Source organism: Alexandromys fortis, unplaced genomic scaffold (genome assembly GCF_014885135.2).
Source record: "Alexandromys fortis isolate MF-2015 unplaced genomic scaffold, M_Fortis_MF-2015_v1.1 scaffold_39, whole genome shotgun sequence".
NCBI lineage: Eukaryota > Metazoa > Chordata > Mammalia > Rodentia > Cricetidae > Alexandromys > Alexandromys fortis.
This window is the reverse complement of record NW_026067918.1, coordinates 11,813,910-11,828,971: the sequence shown is the minus strand read 5'-3', so window position 1 is coordinate 11,828,971 and position 15,062 is coordinate 11,813,910. Positions and strand designations below refer to the sequence as shown.

The 15,062-nt window shown below is 55.3% G+C and overlaps 1 protein-coding gene across 6 annotated transcripts in view; it reads left to right on the top strand.

Annotated features, from left to right (window-relative positions):
• Positions 1-9,726, top strand: part of Tbc1d16 (TBC1 domain family member 16) — an 84,894-nt gene extending 75,168 nt beyond the window's left edge. For 5 of the 6 annotated variants that reach the window (XM_050140264.1, XM_050140262.1, XM_050140266.1 and 2 more), the window contains 3 exons: positions 1,843-2,022; positions 4,178-4,324; positions 5,272-9,726. In XM_050140264.1, the coding sequence (XP_049996221.1) occupies positions 1,843-2,022; positions 4,178-4,324; positions 5,272-5,520 (576 nt within the window). In that variant the 3' untranslated portion in view covers positions 5,521-9,726. The remainder of the gene's footprint in view (positions 1-1,842; positions 2,023-4,177; positions 4,325-5,271) is intronic. The other variant, XM_050140265.1, reaches the window with a different exon arrangement.
• Positions 9,727-15,062: the final 5,336 nt, after the last annotated feature.

The window sequence follows — 15,062 nt, the reverse complement described above, 5'->3', positions numbered from 1 at the left end:
AGGGCAGGAAGCATGGCCCATAGATCAACCTGGGGACTGGAGGGTTGCGTAAGCAAAGGTGTCAGTGGGGAACAGCCAGCGGCAGAAGGTACAGGGCACTCGGCAGTTGTGCCCAGTTGTGCACGCTGGACGTCCATTAGAGAACCATCAGCCACATGGTGGCCTCGGCCTTCTGTGAGCCACCGAGTGGAGACCCTGGCCCGTAGGGATAGCAGTGTGCTTGCTTAGGAGTGGTACAGAGTCCTGAGGCCCCACTATCCTCCGCAGCCTCTGATCCCGCTCAGCAGCAGACAACTGACCCCTAACCAGACCCTCGACCCGGCCTCATCACGCATCCCTGTGATGTCAGGTTTCCACGGTACCCAGGGAGGCAATTACAGGGTCTGACGCCATCACCCTAGCAGCCTGGCGGCACACGCCAGTGACTCATTAGCTGCTGGAGATTGGTTTCCTGGTGGCGTCAGCAGTCGGCAGCCCCCACCTGGTGCTGCCAGAAATAGCCTCTGTCAAGTCCCATGCGACCCGGTGACCTGACACACAGGAATCCGGAATTTTGAAATTCAGACAGCGTCTTGAAACTGTAGTCAGCTCTGGGAGTCGCTGGATCGTGGTGGGACAGAAGGGGCTGTCTCTGGGGTTTCGTGAATAACCCTGCTTGCCCTGCTTGGTTAGGCATCCATTAGGAACAGCCCCTGGGGGTCGACCAAGGCTGAGGGATGACTTCACGCTGAGTCAGTCAGTCTCCTTGGCCACCCAGGAGGTCATACTATGCCGAGGGCTATACCCTGGTCTCCTGGGATATCTTTCGATCTAAGAGGCACCAGTAGACAGGTGTGAGTGAGATTCCAGCGGCTGGGGCAGGGAGATGACTCAGCAGAGTGCCTGTTGTACAAGCACGAGGACCTGAATCCCCCCCTCCCCCCCCAACCCGGGAAAAATGCTGGGTGTGTCCCAGAGAAGTTCACAGACAGGTGGATCCCTGCCGCTTGCTGCCCAACCTGTCCAGCTCATTGGCGAGCTTTAGGTTCAGCGAGAGACTCTGTCCGAAAAAGGTGGACTCGAGAAAGGTAGACTCGAGCTGGAAAGACAGCTGAGAGGGTTAGAGGTTGCAACGCGCCGCTCTTGCAGAGGACCTGAGTTTGATCCCCAGCACCTGAGTCCATCAGCTCACGCTTGCCTGTAACTCCAGTTCCAGAGTCACTAACTCTGGCCTCCTTGGCTACCTGAAGTCATGTACACAGGCCCATCTCTACACGCATGATTAACAATAATAAAATAAGGGCTGGAGAGATAGCTCAGTGGTTAAGAGCACTGCCCGCTCTTGCAGGGGACCTGGATTTGATCCCAGCACCCATACGATTGCTAGGAACCATCTGTAACTCCAGTTCCTGGGGATCCAATTCTCTCTTCTGGCCTCCGTGAACACCAGACATCAGTGTGCTGCACAGACATACGTGCAGGCAGATCGCTCATACACATAAAATAAATATGTTCGATTTGTTTAATAATAAATCTTTTTTAAAAAATAAAATAAGGTAGACTGTTAGAAGATACCCAGTGTCAATCTCTGGGTACACACACACACTTATATACACACACACACTTATACACACACACACTTATTACACACACGAGAGAGGGGGGAGACAGAGAAGGGGAACTTGTGGGGGGGCTCCAGTGGTAGTCTGACAGAGTAGCTGGCTGATGTGTTTGGCAGACAGAAAGACTTTCTTCCTGTGTGTGCTTTTGGGCTTGAAGATGCCCTGAGTAAGGTCTTTCTGGCCCTGGTGGGCAGGTTTTCCCGGGGTCTGGGTAACACCCTCCTCCCCCTGCCATCACCAGCTGTACCTGCGGGAGCTGCTGCGGCTGACACACCAGCGCTTCTACCAGCACCTGGTCTCGCTGGGCGAGGACGGCCTGCAGATGCTGTTCTGCCATCGCTGGCTCCTGCTGTGCTTCAAACGGGAGTTTCCTGAGGCCGAGGCCCTGCGCATCTGGGAGGCCTGCTGGGCCCACTACCAGGTGAGAGGAGCCAGCGCTGCTACTTGGGAGTGCAGTAGTCATCCTGTGCTCAGGCAGTGGGGCACCCCAAACCTCCTCACCCCATCCAGCCGCCTGTGCCACCAGCTTCAGACCTCCCCTCCCATGTAGTTGAAATCAACGTAAATTGCTGGCTGACATGCTCCTCACTGCCTCTGTCACAGCCTGTCAGTGGGAGGGATATCCGCACCACAGGACAGTCACAGCAGCCCAGGATGTATGTCCCCACTATGCTGTGGACAGGGCTATGCTGCCCGGCCCCCCGGGACTGCCGGGCCACCCTGAGCTGCCTTTCCACGGCTCCAGAGAGAGCCTGGATCAGGGCCTCCACTCGTATTCCACACGAGCAGTTTCTCCTCCCCCACAGGGCTGACCTACACCCTAAGCTACACCCAAGCCATCAGTGTAAGGAAGTCAGCAAGTCACTTTGACTCCATCAGCCTTAAAAATAATAATACTCCAGTTTGGAGAGCTTACTCAGTGGGTAGAGTGCTTGCCTTGCAAGATCGTGAATCCGCACTGGAGTCCCTGAACTCTTTTTTTTTTTTTTTTTTAAAGCCAGGCATGACAGACATGGTGGTATATACACTTTTAATCCCAGCATTCTGGAGGCAGAAGCAGACAGATTTTTGTGAGTTCCAGGAATATCAAGACTACACAGTGAACTGTCTCAAAACAAACAAACAAAACACAACAACCAACAGAAAACCAAAACAAACAAAAACCAGCTGTGTGGTGCATACCTATAACCCTCCCACCCCTTACTGGGGCAGCAGAGACAGGCAGATTCCTGGGCTGGCTAGCCAGTCAGTTTAGCCTAATTGCTGAGCTCCAGGTCCCAGCGAGAGAGCCTGAGATACCGTCTTTTGGCCTCACATATGTACATGCACACGTGTGCTTGCACAAAACAAAAGCAGCGCCATCCGTGTGCTCTGGGCACAGCTCTGTCCTCCAGCTCTGATCCTGGCTGTGGAGAGCACGCTCCGAAGTCGCTCTCCCTCTGCCAATGCATCCTAAAGACTATTCTAGACAGACATCCAGAGTGGCCGGGGAGGCCTAGTCAGGGGGAAGTAACCCAGCTGCTCTCTGAGGTTGTTGGCAGCCCCTGCTCCTTAGCCCGCTGGCCATTGCCATGTTCAAGACCCACAAAGCAAGTTCATGTTGGCATCAGATTTTGGAATTAGTGGTCCCTTCTGGAACATCCTCCTTTCCCCATCAGCTGAGTATGAAATCCTTTCAGATGATGAACGAACCAGGAGTGAGCACTAGATGGGGAGTCACTGCCAGGTGAGGGCTAAGCTTCCAAAGGAGAGGCTTCATGCATGCCCCTGTGCCTTAGCTTGATGCCCCGAGAGCTGGGACTTGCGCTCTGGGCCAATCCCTGTAGAATGTATCTCATTCTCCCCTCCTCCCATTCCTTTGGAATAAGAACGCAGGTAGGCCAAGGATGGGGACTTCAGCACCCACTGCCTCTGCACACTGCTGGTCTGGTTGGGAGATGGCAGCCCACATGGTGTTACCAAAATATTCAACAGGGACTATCTAGAACCCCCGTCCTTCTACCTTCATGTGTCCACAAGGTGGCCTTACGGGAGGCAGGGAGGGGCTGTGGGTATCTCCTTAGGGGCAGCAAGATGGTAGCAGCAGCCTTCCATGGGGCCTCGAGGGAGTGACTTAGGAGGGCTCTTCCTAGATGCCCAGCCACCAGCCATAGACAGGGGCTCATGCTAAGGACACTTGGCTGATGCAGGAGGACTCACCACCAGGGAGTCAGCCGCCAGAACTCCTAGAGTCTTCAGGAAGTCTGATCAGCCCTTCGCACACACGTGACACCCTCAAGACCTCTGCATGAGGTCCTGCTGTGAGTTCAGATGGGCTAGGGAGGAAAGTGTGTGTTCTCATCCCTCATCACAGACACCTCCCAAGAGAGCACCAATAGCCAGGGTGGGGCACAGTTATCACCCATCAGTTTGTCACAGCGGCCCAGCGTGCAGCCGTCACCGCTGGCCCTGTCTTCAGGTGGGGAAGTGGAGGGTGAGCCAGAGGTGCAGGCTTCCCAGATAGCCTCGGCCACAGTCAGGGCTGAGCTCGGGTTCAGATTTGGCAGGGCCCCTCTGAGCTCTCTGTCTCCCCACAGACGGACTACTTCCACCTGTTCATCTGCGTGGCCATCGTGGCCATCTACGGGGATGACGTCATCGAGCAGCAGTTGGCCACAGACCAGATGCTCCTGCACTTTGGGAACCTGGCCATGCACATGAACGGAGAGCTGGTGCTCAGGAAGGTGGGCGCCGCACCGGCAGGTCTGCCCCGTACAGAAGCAGGCCACATGCTGTACAGACCCACTCCTGCTCAGGGAGCCCCACCCACACCTCACAGACCCACCCTGACATGGGAAGCCCTGCCTGTACCTAAAGGACCCAGCTACACACATAGAGCCCCACCCACACCTCACAGCACCACCCCTGCCCACAGAGCCCTACCCAGCACATGGGCTCAGCTTGCTCATAGAGCCCCTCACATCACAGAGCCCCACCCCTGCACATGGGTACCACCCCCACCTCCAGAGCTCCAGCCTGCCCCGCACTTGCCTCTGGGGCTTTCTCTACCAAATCCACGGGGACTACTAGCACCTGATGCAGCCTCCTCAGCCCAGCAATGCTGTCATGTCCTCGGGGCCATCCCTGGACACAGTCCCTTTCATTTGCAACAATGAATGCATGCCCAGCCAGTCTCCACCCAGGAGTCCAGAGCTAGGAAGTGAGGAAGGAGAGGGAAAGCCTCGCTTCTTACCCACCTTGAGTGGCTTGAGTCTCACCCACCTCCTGCTCCCCACACTCTAGCTGACAATGCTTTGTGTTCTAGTCCTCTGGTGGTCCATGGGGGAAGAGAAGGGGTCCTTGGGCCTATCACCGCACTGACCTTGCAGTGGTGCATAGTACTTGGGTGAGGCAGGGGCCTTTTACGGTCCAGAAGGGAATGGGACAGGGTTGCAGGGGTCCTGCAAAGGACGGGAAGGGCTGGGGACGTGCCCTTCTGACTCTCACACCTCACCTGGGGATTTCGTGTCTTAACCTACCCAAGTATCTCATGGTCCCTTTGGGCAGCCAGTGAAGACCCAGGCCACTGTGCTGTCCCCTCCGTGAGTGTGTCCCTTGGCTCCACGTACTTCCACTATTCCCTTGCATCCCGATGGCCTGGCTGTCCCCTTAGCCTTTCTTCTCTCTGCAGGCCAGGAGTCTTCTGTACCAGTTCCGCCTTCTGCCACGGATCCCCTGCAGCCTACATGACCTGTGTAAGCTGTGTGGGACAGGCATGTGGGACAGCGGGTACATGCCAGCTGTGGAGTGTGCCGGCCACCACCCGGGCTCAGAGAACTGTCCCTATGGGGGCACAATGGAGATGCCAGCACCTAAGCCCCCAAGAGAAAGCAAGAAAGGCCCGAAGGCACCGCGGGAGGCCTTTGGTTTCCGCAGATAGGAAAGCCTCCGCTCTTGACAAGGAGCAAGAGGACCTCCCTGGGGTCCTGGGCAAGTGGGAGGGGGTGGGGATGGACGTGAAGGGAACAGAATCTAGAAATACAAGGAAAGGCCTCTGGCCAATGCGAAGAGAGCCTTGTCACCATGACGACAAAATCAGACTCTAGAAGTGATAGCAGATATCAGATGCCCTGAGAATTCAGCTCCTAAAAGGCTGGCCCCGGATGTCTGCCTGCTGCAGGCTGCTGGCTGGCGGGGGGAGGGGGGGAGGACTCCAGCAGAGCCCAGAGTCTCTCCACGAGCTGTGGACAAAGCAGGATCCAGAAAAGGCTTCATCCTCACATTGGCACTGGGGCACAGGTAAGCAGGACCGTCCTGAGTGAGTCAAGCGTATTTCTGAAGCCTCTTGGTCACAGCTGCAAGACCCCTCTGAAGTCACCTGTCCAAAAACAGAGAGAGGGAGGGAAAGAGGGAAGAGAGAGAGCGCGTGTGAGCAGATGTTCAGACCTGAGCTTTCCACAGTGCCCATGTGAGTGTTGGGAAGGACATGCCTACCCCAGAGGCACAGGCTGGTTGACAAGTGTCAGACGTACCTCCCACTGGGATCCTCCCCTTAGGATCTGAGGTTTGTCCTCTCTACCAAAAACAGCAACCCACTGGGGCCTGAATGGGTTGAGGGGTGTGGTATGTGCAACCGTGGGGTCCTCTGAAAAGAAAATGCTTGGTCCTGGGGAGGTGAGAGTATCTAAATCCTCCACCAAGACAGAGGCACCTGAAATGGCTAGGGAGGGGGCTTCTGTCCCTTGGCATCTCCGCTGGCTGAGCAGCACTGGGATGCTCTGCCTCTTACCAAGGAAAAGGTCACCCCCACACTCCATCCTCCAAAGCTGAGGACTGAGGTTGGTTAATGGCGTGTTCTGGAGTTTCCCTGGCTGGTGTCCTAAAAGCTGGTCAAGGAAGGAGCCTTGATCCCTCCGTCACGGGCTGAGTCCGTTTGGGGATGCAGGCGGCAGGGGTGGGCAGAGGTGCCCTGCTGTTGACTTTTCTCACTGAGAACGGCGCTGCAGGACGGTGCCATGTTAAAGGGTGCTTATCAGAACGTAAGCAGAGACCTCTTACAGCCGGCCGCTTCCCTTCCCAGCCTCCCCTTCTCTGGGAGCACTTCTGAGGACATGGATCCTTCTAGGAAGAGCCTTTGGGAGAGAGTGTCCTGATTGTTGGGGTACAGGCATATCTACTGTCCAGCACCACAGTATTCATATATAGGACACAGCCTCCACGGCTAGAACCTGACTGGCACACAGGGCAAGCATTGGGTCAGCAGTCTGGACTCGGTGGTTCTGGTAGAATTGGGTAGAATTGCTCACTCTCTTCTGGGCTCACCATTTCTGAAGTCCCAGTGGGTACATAAGGTGTATGGGTGTGTGGCGGCATTGGCCTCTGGGTCTCGGGTCACCCCATGATGGTAGAGGCAGAAATGAGCAGTGTTTTTCTAAGTGCTGGTGGACACCACACTGCTGACCGCCCGAGGGGCAGCAGAGCAGAGCAGGTGGCCCAGCTGAACTCGGCATCCAGGAGAGTGAACCCTTGGCTCTGGGGCTGCTCTGAGCAATCAACGTAGCAGAGGCCTGGTGATTCAGAGGGGTCCCATCTGCCTACTGCTCCAGGAAATCTAGATACAGATCACTCCCAGGGAGGAGGAGCCAGCTCTTCCCCTCCCCCTCCCAAAATCACACAGCACCCTGTCTCCTGCACTCTGCTGTGTAGGGTGAGGACGGAGTGGGGGGGCAGGCCCAGGGAGTCTCAGAGAGCAAGGATCCTAGTGCTCCCCAAGACCTGACCCAGAACGGTCAGTGACGGCCTTGTACCAGGTATCCCCCCCCTAGTCCCGTGGACTATCGGTCCCCGGTGTTACCTGCAGCATAAGACCATCTGGGGCCTCTGCAGCCAGACATGGTGTGTGGGCTCACAGAGCCCTGCTTTGCTCTGAGGAGTGGAGAGGCCCTGCACACACAGAACAGCAACCTTAATCTGGATGCAATTAGAGGAGACCAGCCAAATACCCTGTGGCAGCTGTTACCCCAGGATTATTCCCAGCCAGCAAAAGGCATTAGGGTGATAATTCAGTCATTAGACTTCTAGCCTTCCCACCGCCAGGACATACAAATCACGGGTAATCAGCCCGCACACCATCTCTCGGCCACAAGGCTTATTTAACCCATTTTTTAAAATGACAATGCTATTGACCAAGCACGCCTGTGTGCGCATGCCCTGCCGCTAATGCTGACGACATCCCCTAATGTCATTAGGGCTCTGGTAAAGAAGGACATCTTTGGGGTGCGTGTGCGTGTGTGTGTGTGTGTGTGTGTGTGTACTAACACTGGTGAAACATGCCCACATTGGAAAGGGTCACTTACTCTCCACGTGGAGGGGACAGTGTTGGGGGAGGGGGCAGCAGCAAGAGGTTGGAGTAGGATGTGTGCTCTCCTGCCTGGGCCAGTGTCCTCACTGGGCACAGAGAAGACGCTGCTTCCCCAGACAGCTCTGCCTCCAGGTGCCAGCCAGGAGGCCTGGCTCACCTCTGCAGACAGAGCTATGTGGTTCGGGAACAGCTGGGGACACGGAGGGAAACAGGCTAAATTCAGGAGGGGAAGATTTTGGTCTTGACTGAGTTTTTGCAACAAGTGGTGTGAAGCCCTTGATGGACAGGAGGGCAGCAGCCCAGTGGAGGGTCACCCCGAGCTGTTGCCTTTGATGGCTCTGGGCATGGAGAGGGTACGGCAAAAGGAAATGGGGAGAACTGTAGGCTGTGTCGGGAGTCAGCTCCCGAGCGGTTCCTCTGACCTCTTCCCTGCATTCCGTGTTTTCTTGTGCTGAGAAAGCAGCGTGCGGAACTTGGAGCCCACACTCATTCTAGGCGAGTGTGCTGCCACACTGGGCGACACACCTGACCCGTCTATTTCGTGTTTGACAGAATTAATTCAGGCGGAGATCAGCCCCTCACAGTTGCAAGAGTCTACCTGTGGCCTCCCCTCTGTGTGGGCTCCTTTCCAGTGTAGTCAGGCTGGGGTTGTGAGGGACACCCTGGGCTGGCCACCCAGCGGGAAGGAGCCTGGCAGAAGTCTCTGGAGGTCACCCTGCCCAGGAGGGTGGAAAACTTATGCAGGGATATAGCCTGGGTTCATGACGGGCCAGGGCCCACCCAGCTGGGCCACCGAGGAGGGAGGAGGACGCAGGGAAGCTGGATAGCCTGAGGCTAGACTTGCCAGATCCCTGGAGTCCCTGAAGAGCCGAGCAGCCTTTGGACTTAGTCTTGTGTTTCTAAAAGGCTGCGATGCATTTTTGTCCTGCACTAACCTGGTCTAGAAGGAACCACCCCAAACCTAAAGAAGCCAGTGTCCTCCAGAGCTTACCTGGCAGGGAGTGAAGGGTTCCCCTAGCCACTTCCTCACCCATAAAAGGAGAGCAAGGTTCTCCATCAGGGAAACTGCTCTGGGAACTTGGATGTAAAGGCTGCCACAAGAGCGGCAAACCACGGTCCAGGGACCTCACCTGCCACTCAGGGAAGAGCCCACTGGCCTTAGCCTTCCACAGCGGTGACCAGGAGGGGCTGACTACTCCCATCGAGTGCTCCCCCGGGTCTGGAATCTGCAGACCCACGCCTCTCCCACGTCACTGCCTCCTGTGTGTCCTCTGCAGAGGGCAAGCCTCTGTGCCACCCACACCTTCTGTGAAGAAAAGCGAGCCACAAAGCCACCTCGTCGGGCTTGGCCTGCGCCTGTCTGTGCGCATGCGCACGTGCTCTTGCGTGGCCGGCCTCGCCCACAGCGGGGAAGATCCTTCCATGAGGACTCCGTGCTTCTTCAGCAGCTGCATGCAGATACCTGCCACCACCAGGCCTTTAAACACATTGCATTCAGTTCCAGGTGGGAGGATAGCACTTCCTGCTCTCAGAGGTCAAGTCACGTGACTGTCTTTCTTCCACACTTGGAGGATAAGGAAGACAGCCTTTTGTGTGTCTTGTTTTTAAAGTAATGAAATATCCCCATTGCTGATGTCTACAGCGAGTGATTCGGTTTCTCTGTTGTGTTTTTTTTTTTTTTTTGACCTTCCGGTCAAGGTCAGGACTGGTTACCATGACCCTTGTTAATCCTGACTCTCGTGGATTCCACACAAAATAAATAAAATAGTATTGCCACACACATGGTCGGACGCCTTCAGAGAAGCCTAGTGTGAGTGGTGGGTCAGACAGACCAGGTCGGGCCTTTAGATGTGGCAAGCCTGCCTAGCTCCGTGGCTGCCCTGAGATCACTGGGGTGCAGAACCAGAAGGGTTGGTCAGCAGGCCCTGCTCTGGGAAGGCCAGGGACGTGGCCCAAAGGTCATGCTGGGCCTGGCAGTAGAGAGAAGTAGCTGGGAGAACTCGGGAATGCTTTATGGGCCTCGGGACCATTAGCTGGGAGTCCATGGATCCCCGGCTACCCAATGCCTGGGAACTCTTAACGGCTTTTGACAGGGCCTTAGATGCCTGGCTCCTATTTCGAGAAAAGCCCAAGTCATCCTGTGTGAACTTCCTTTGGGAGACAATCGGTGTATTGAAACTTGGTGGGTGCAGGCTGGGTGTTTAAAGGGAAATTCAGTCATCACCACTGGGATCTTGCTGTCTTATCAGCCCTGGGAGCCAGTCACAGATCATGAACCTGGGGTTATGAGAAGGTACTCAAGGGTCTGTCTGGGTTCTGTGGAAGTTTCTGGAACAAATGGGGTGGGAACTCTGGCCTTCACCTGAAGCACCCGTTGGAACTTTGAGCTCCTTCCACGTGGCTTGTGTGTATACTGGTGTGCCCTACAGAGACTAGAAGGGCCAGGGGGTGAGTAGCCTGATGGTCCCATGTCCAGAGTCTGCCCTCCTTTTCTACCAGTCTGTCCTTGGTGTCCTTCATGCCCAGTGTGCCCTGCTGAAGATCGGATGGTGCCAGCCAAGCCCAGAGAGTCAGCTCACCAGGGTGCCAGGGGCTAGTTAGTTCCCAGTGGAGAAGCCTCTGTCCACTTGGAAGCCAAACTCTGCTGTCACTGGAATCTGAGGTGCTGGTGGTGACCAGTGGCCAGAGGGACAGGAGGTAACCAGACAGGCTCTCCCAGCCTCAGCATCTCTGAGGGTGGCATGGAGCCAAGGAATAGGAGTCACTTCTCAGGGAGGGAGTCCTAGGCCAGTCCCACAGGGGGCTGAGGCCAGTGGTTACCCCCGTTTTGAGCCACAGATTGGACAGTCATAGCCCACTGAAAGGATAGACATATGTGGTACAGTCCTACACGCGGAGACTCAAATGGACAAGGTCACCCACACCTCTATGCCTTCGGCGAGGCAAACCTTGAACTCCCCATCCGTACAGCACCTTGGGACCCCCTCTCCTGCAACCCCGAGCAGTAATGTTTATTACCTACCTCCCCGCATCCCAGCTAAGTCTCATCTCGGCCCTGTCTCTCCAGAGCCGTCCTGGTTATAAGGGCTCTCTCCCCCATTGCCTCGCAAGCCAGGAGTCCATAAAAGGTGACCATTCACAAAGCATACCCTGAGCCCCCCACTGACCCCTTGTTGTCACCGAGCCACCCTTTTTTAAGCCCAGGTTCTGTCCGTGCTTTATCTGGGCTCTGGTGCCCAGGCACCGCCACACCTGTGTCCCACCCTGGCAGAGAAAGGGTGTCTCAGCAGATCCTTCATGATGAGGAGACCCCATCTTTTTCTATTACTGAGCAACTGCCTCTAAAAGGACCAGACCAGAGGACACCTGTCACTGGCCTGACCTGTGACATCCAGAGTCTATAGCATTCCTTCATTTCAGAAGGGATGGCTGGTTCCCCACCTCTCCTGTGTCCTCCTCTCTTTGCATCTCAGGAGAGTTACAGTTTCCTGGGTCCTGTGTGTGTAAGCTGGGTAAGGAGGGGATGCAGTGATTTAAGCCACATGTAAAAGTTGCTTATATTGAAACGGGAGCGGAGGTGTCAGGCCAGACTCTTCTGGTTCTCCGGTCCCAGGCAGAAGGCGATGCGTCATGTTATCAAGGATGACAGAGACTTCTGAGTCCGTGATGCTGAGAAGAGGATGCAGGAGGACACAAGAGTCCCCAGTTGGGACTCTGGCCAACCACCCTCTGTCACAAAATTGGAGTGCCCACTGAGCTGAGACACATTTGGGAGAAAGTTCCCTTTTTCCTGGCCTTAAGCAGCCATTCACAGATGCAATAGAAAAAGACATCAAGGCCAGGGGTCTCCTGGCTGCAAGGCAATGGCACCGCACAGCATAGCAGTGGGAGCGGCAAAGGGCCAGGAAGGGACCGGCCCTCCTGGTAGGGTGAGAGACCAGGGCTTTGGTGGGGGGTGGTTCAATTAAGAGCTGTGGCTAGCACGCAACACCATCTGCAGGGGGGAGCAGAGGAGGAGAGCAGCGCATAGTTAACAGAAGACACCAGAAGGTAAAGGGCAGCTTAGTGAAAAGGAAGGCTGCGAGGGAGACAATGTTGCTAAGTGTTCGTTGCAGAGGGAGTGCCCACGAGTGCGCACTCCACACAGCTTCTCTTTTAGAGAGCCCTGGACAGAGACTGGTGCCCGCAGGAGGCACTGCCAGCGGGGGGCAAAGGGAACCTACAGGTTATCCTGTCCTAGATACATCCTGTCCATCTTCTCAGTACAAGCTCTGAGTGTGGCTCATCCCGGCCCAGGAGAGGTTGATGCCAATGGAGGCTCCACCCACTAACCCACAAGGTCCACCCACGTGTAGAGATGCTAGGTGAGGACCCTGGCTTCTAAACTCAAACTGCTTCCCCATGTTTCCCTCCGAGAGGGAATCCAGTTTACTTAAAAAACTGAACTGTGTTGAGGTCCGCCATTAGCACATTAGTCTCAGGGAGGCGGTGGAAGGACGGATCAATCTGCATGACAAGCCCAGTCTGAGACCCTCTCTTCTGCCTGCCTCCTGCCACCATTGCTGTAACAACAAGGCACAAAGCCCACAGACCACCCGGGTGTTTCTCAAAAGCAGGCTCAGGTCTCTTCCACCAGAAGCTTAGGCTCTCATTTCCCCAAAGCCAACACCCTGGTGGAGTCCTGGGAAACGTCCAGCTGTGCCAAATGTTTCATTTAGATGGCGCATTCCCCCACTCTCGCGTCTTTCTGTTTGATCGGCTGCACACAGGACTGCCTGCCTCAGGCACACAGGCGTAACCAAGTTTCAGGGGTGTGATCAGTGTCCCTAAAATGGGGAGTGGGGCTGGTTGCACAAGTGTCCAGGGGGCCTGAATGCTTCTAGATGAGATCTGCAGTTCCACCAGGGATGGGATCCAGGTAATGGGATCCTCTGCAGGGAGGCTGGAAGTGAAGGTCCTGCTTCCTGTCTGGGCTCCCCCTTCTCCTTTCACAGTGGCCATTGGTGCCCCCCCCAGGATGCTGAGCAAAAGACCACAGCCCTCCCCTCAAGACTCGGGCATAGCGCAGTTTCTAGGGCATCCCCATAATTCCACTATGGCTCACTAAACGAGCCTGGTCCTGGGATTTCTGCTCAGAACCTCTATACTGAGAGAGATGAGTTTGTGTGTGTGTTGGGGCAGAGCGGGTTACAAGGAGCACTGGGTCTCTCCAACCCCCTAGTTCCCAGAGTTCCATAGAGCTCACTTCATTGAGGGAGCTAAGCAGGAGGAGTGCTTTACCAGGAAGAGGTCTAGATGGGTTACACCAGCCTCCTTTGCCCCTCCTCAGTTCCTGTCCACTTGATGGATGCCAGTCACACTTCTGCACAAGACAGAGAGCATGCTGGGATTCAACAGCTGTTCAAACCTGCAAGGCCTGGACCTCTTACTAGCCCTGGCTTCTGGGAAGGGTCAGGCAGGGTCTGCACCCAGAGCCCTATCTGAGCTGAGGGCATAGGATGGTACTTGGACACAGAGAGACACAGCATATTCCTAAGAAATCTTCGGGGGCTTTTCTAGGCTTCCACAGAAGAGTCTGCCTGCCCCCACCATCCACACTCAGCTCTGCAGAGACCCTGGTGGTGGCTTCTGATTTCATACCCAATGTGTTCATCCTACCTTGCCCATCATCACACAACCCACCCCATGGCCACTGTGTGCAGGGTGTCTACAAAGTACGGAGCAGGGATCCTGAAAGCCGGAGTGTGTAGGGCAGCAGGGGGACTGGGCCTTCTTGAGTTGGGAGCCTGGGGAGAGGACTCAGCCAAGGTAGCACAGGAGGAGAGGAGGAAAGGAGAACCATCAATCTAATCATAACAGGTGCATTTTGGGTAAGTATTAATAACTCATGATGCAAGGAATTGGGGAGAATCTAATTACAAGGACCCTGCATAAGCCTTCAACACTGAGAGGAAAACCACACTGCTCTGGGGCCCGAAGGTATCCATAGACCTCCCCTTCCAGGAGGAAGCCAGGCCTTTGACTCCAACCCTCTCTGAATCTGCCTAACCCTGTTTCTAAGCTCCACCTCAGGAACCAGCTGCAGCCAGGATATCCTGGCTCCAGAGGACCTTCCCTGTCTGTCTGTCCTTATGGAACCCAACATACACATGGTGCTTCTATTCCTGCAGTCACAGAAAAGAAACACCTTGGGCCTCAGAGTGCCAGGTGTCAGGAGCTGCCATCGCCTGTCCCTGGGAGGGATGAGAATCTGGGCAGAGCTGCTGAGTGACCCGTCAAACTGGACCTCTTTCTGCCCCTGCATCAGGTCGTCTCATACACCAAGGGGTTTTAGGCAGCTATCTTGAGAACCATCCTCATGGACTTTGGGGTTGGGCCTGTGCCTGTCCTCATGGCGTGGACAGTGTCAGCCCACGGGGTCTCTTCTCAGGCAGAAGCACAAACATCCTTAAAATTGGAACTATGGTCGCTCATAAGAGGCAGGGGTATTCTTTGGCTCAGATAGCAGGATAAGCTGGGGACAAGAAGCCTGGACAAACAAGCCAGCCCCAGAGCCTCCTCGGTCAACTGATGCTTAGCCTGGCATGGCTCTGGCTCAAGCTCTGCCTCAGCCCCTGGGGATGAAGCCTGTACTGGGGAATACCGGCCTTCTGCGTCTGAAGAGTGGAATGGTGGGTGCATCCTTCTTTGAGGCAGCCTCCAACACCTCACAGCAGGTAATCTTCAGGGCAACACTCACAGGAGGACACATGGGAGTATTCAAAAGACCTTGAAAATATCCAACCGCCATTGACTGTGCCCCTGGGAATGACGAGCAGGGAGCTCACCAAACTCACAGAGTGGCCTTGGAGATCACACCTGCCCTCTCTGGGTCTCAGATGCCACCTTTGTATAAGAGGCATACTTGTGCTTGTGGCAGCCTCTTGGTTGTTTGCAGAATAATAAATTAATAAACTAGGGCCCTCCTGAGGGGTCAGCAAATACTGTCTGATTGGAGGAATAGCACCATCAATATGGACACATGCCAGGGTACACAGATCATAAAAGACACAGAGATATGTTGATAAGATTGGCCTTCAGGCATGGAATCTGCTTAAAGACCCCTGGGGGCTGGGGGTGTA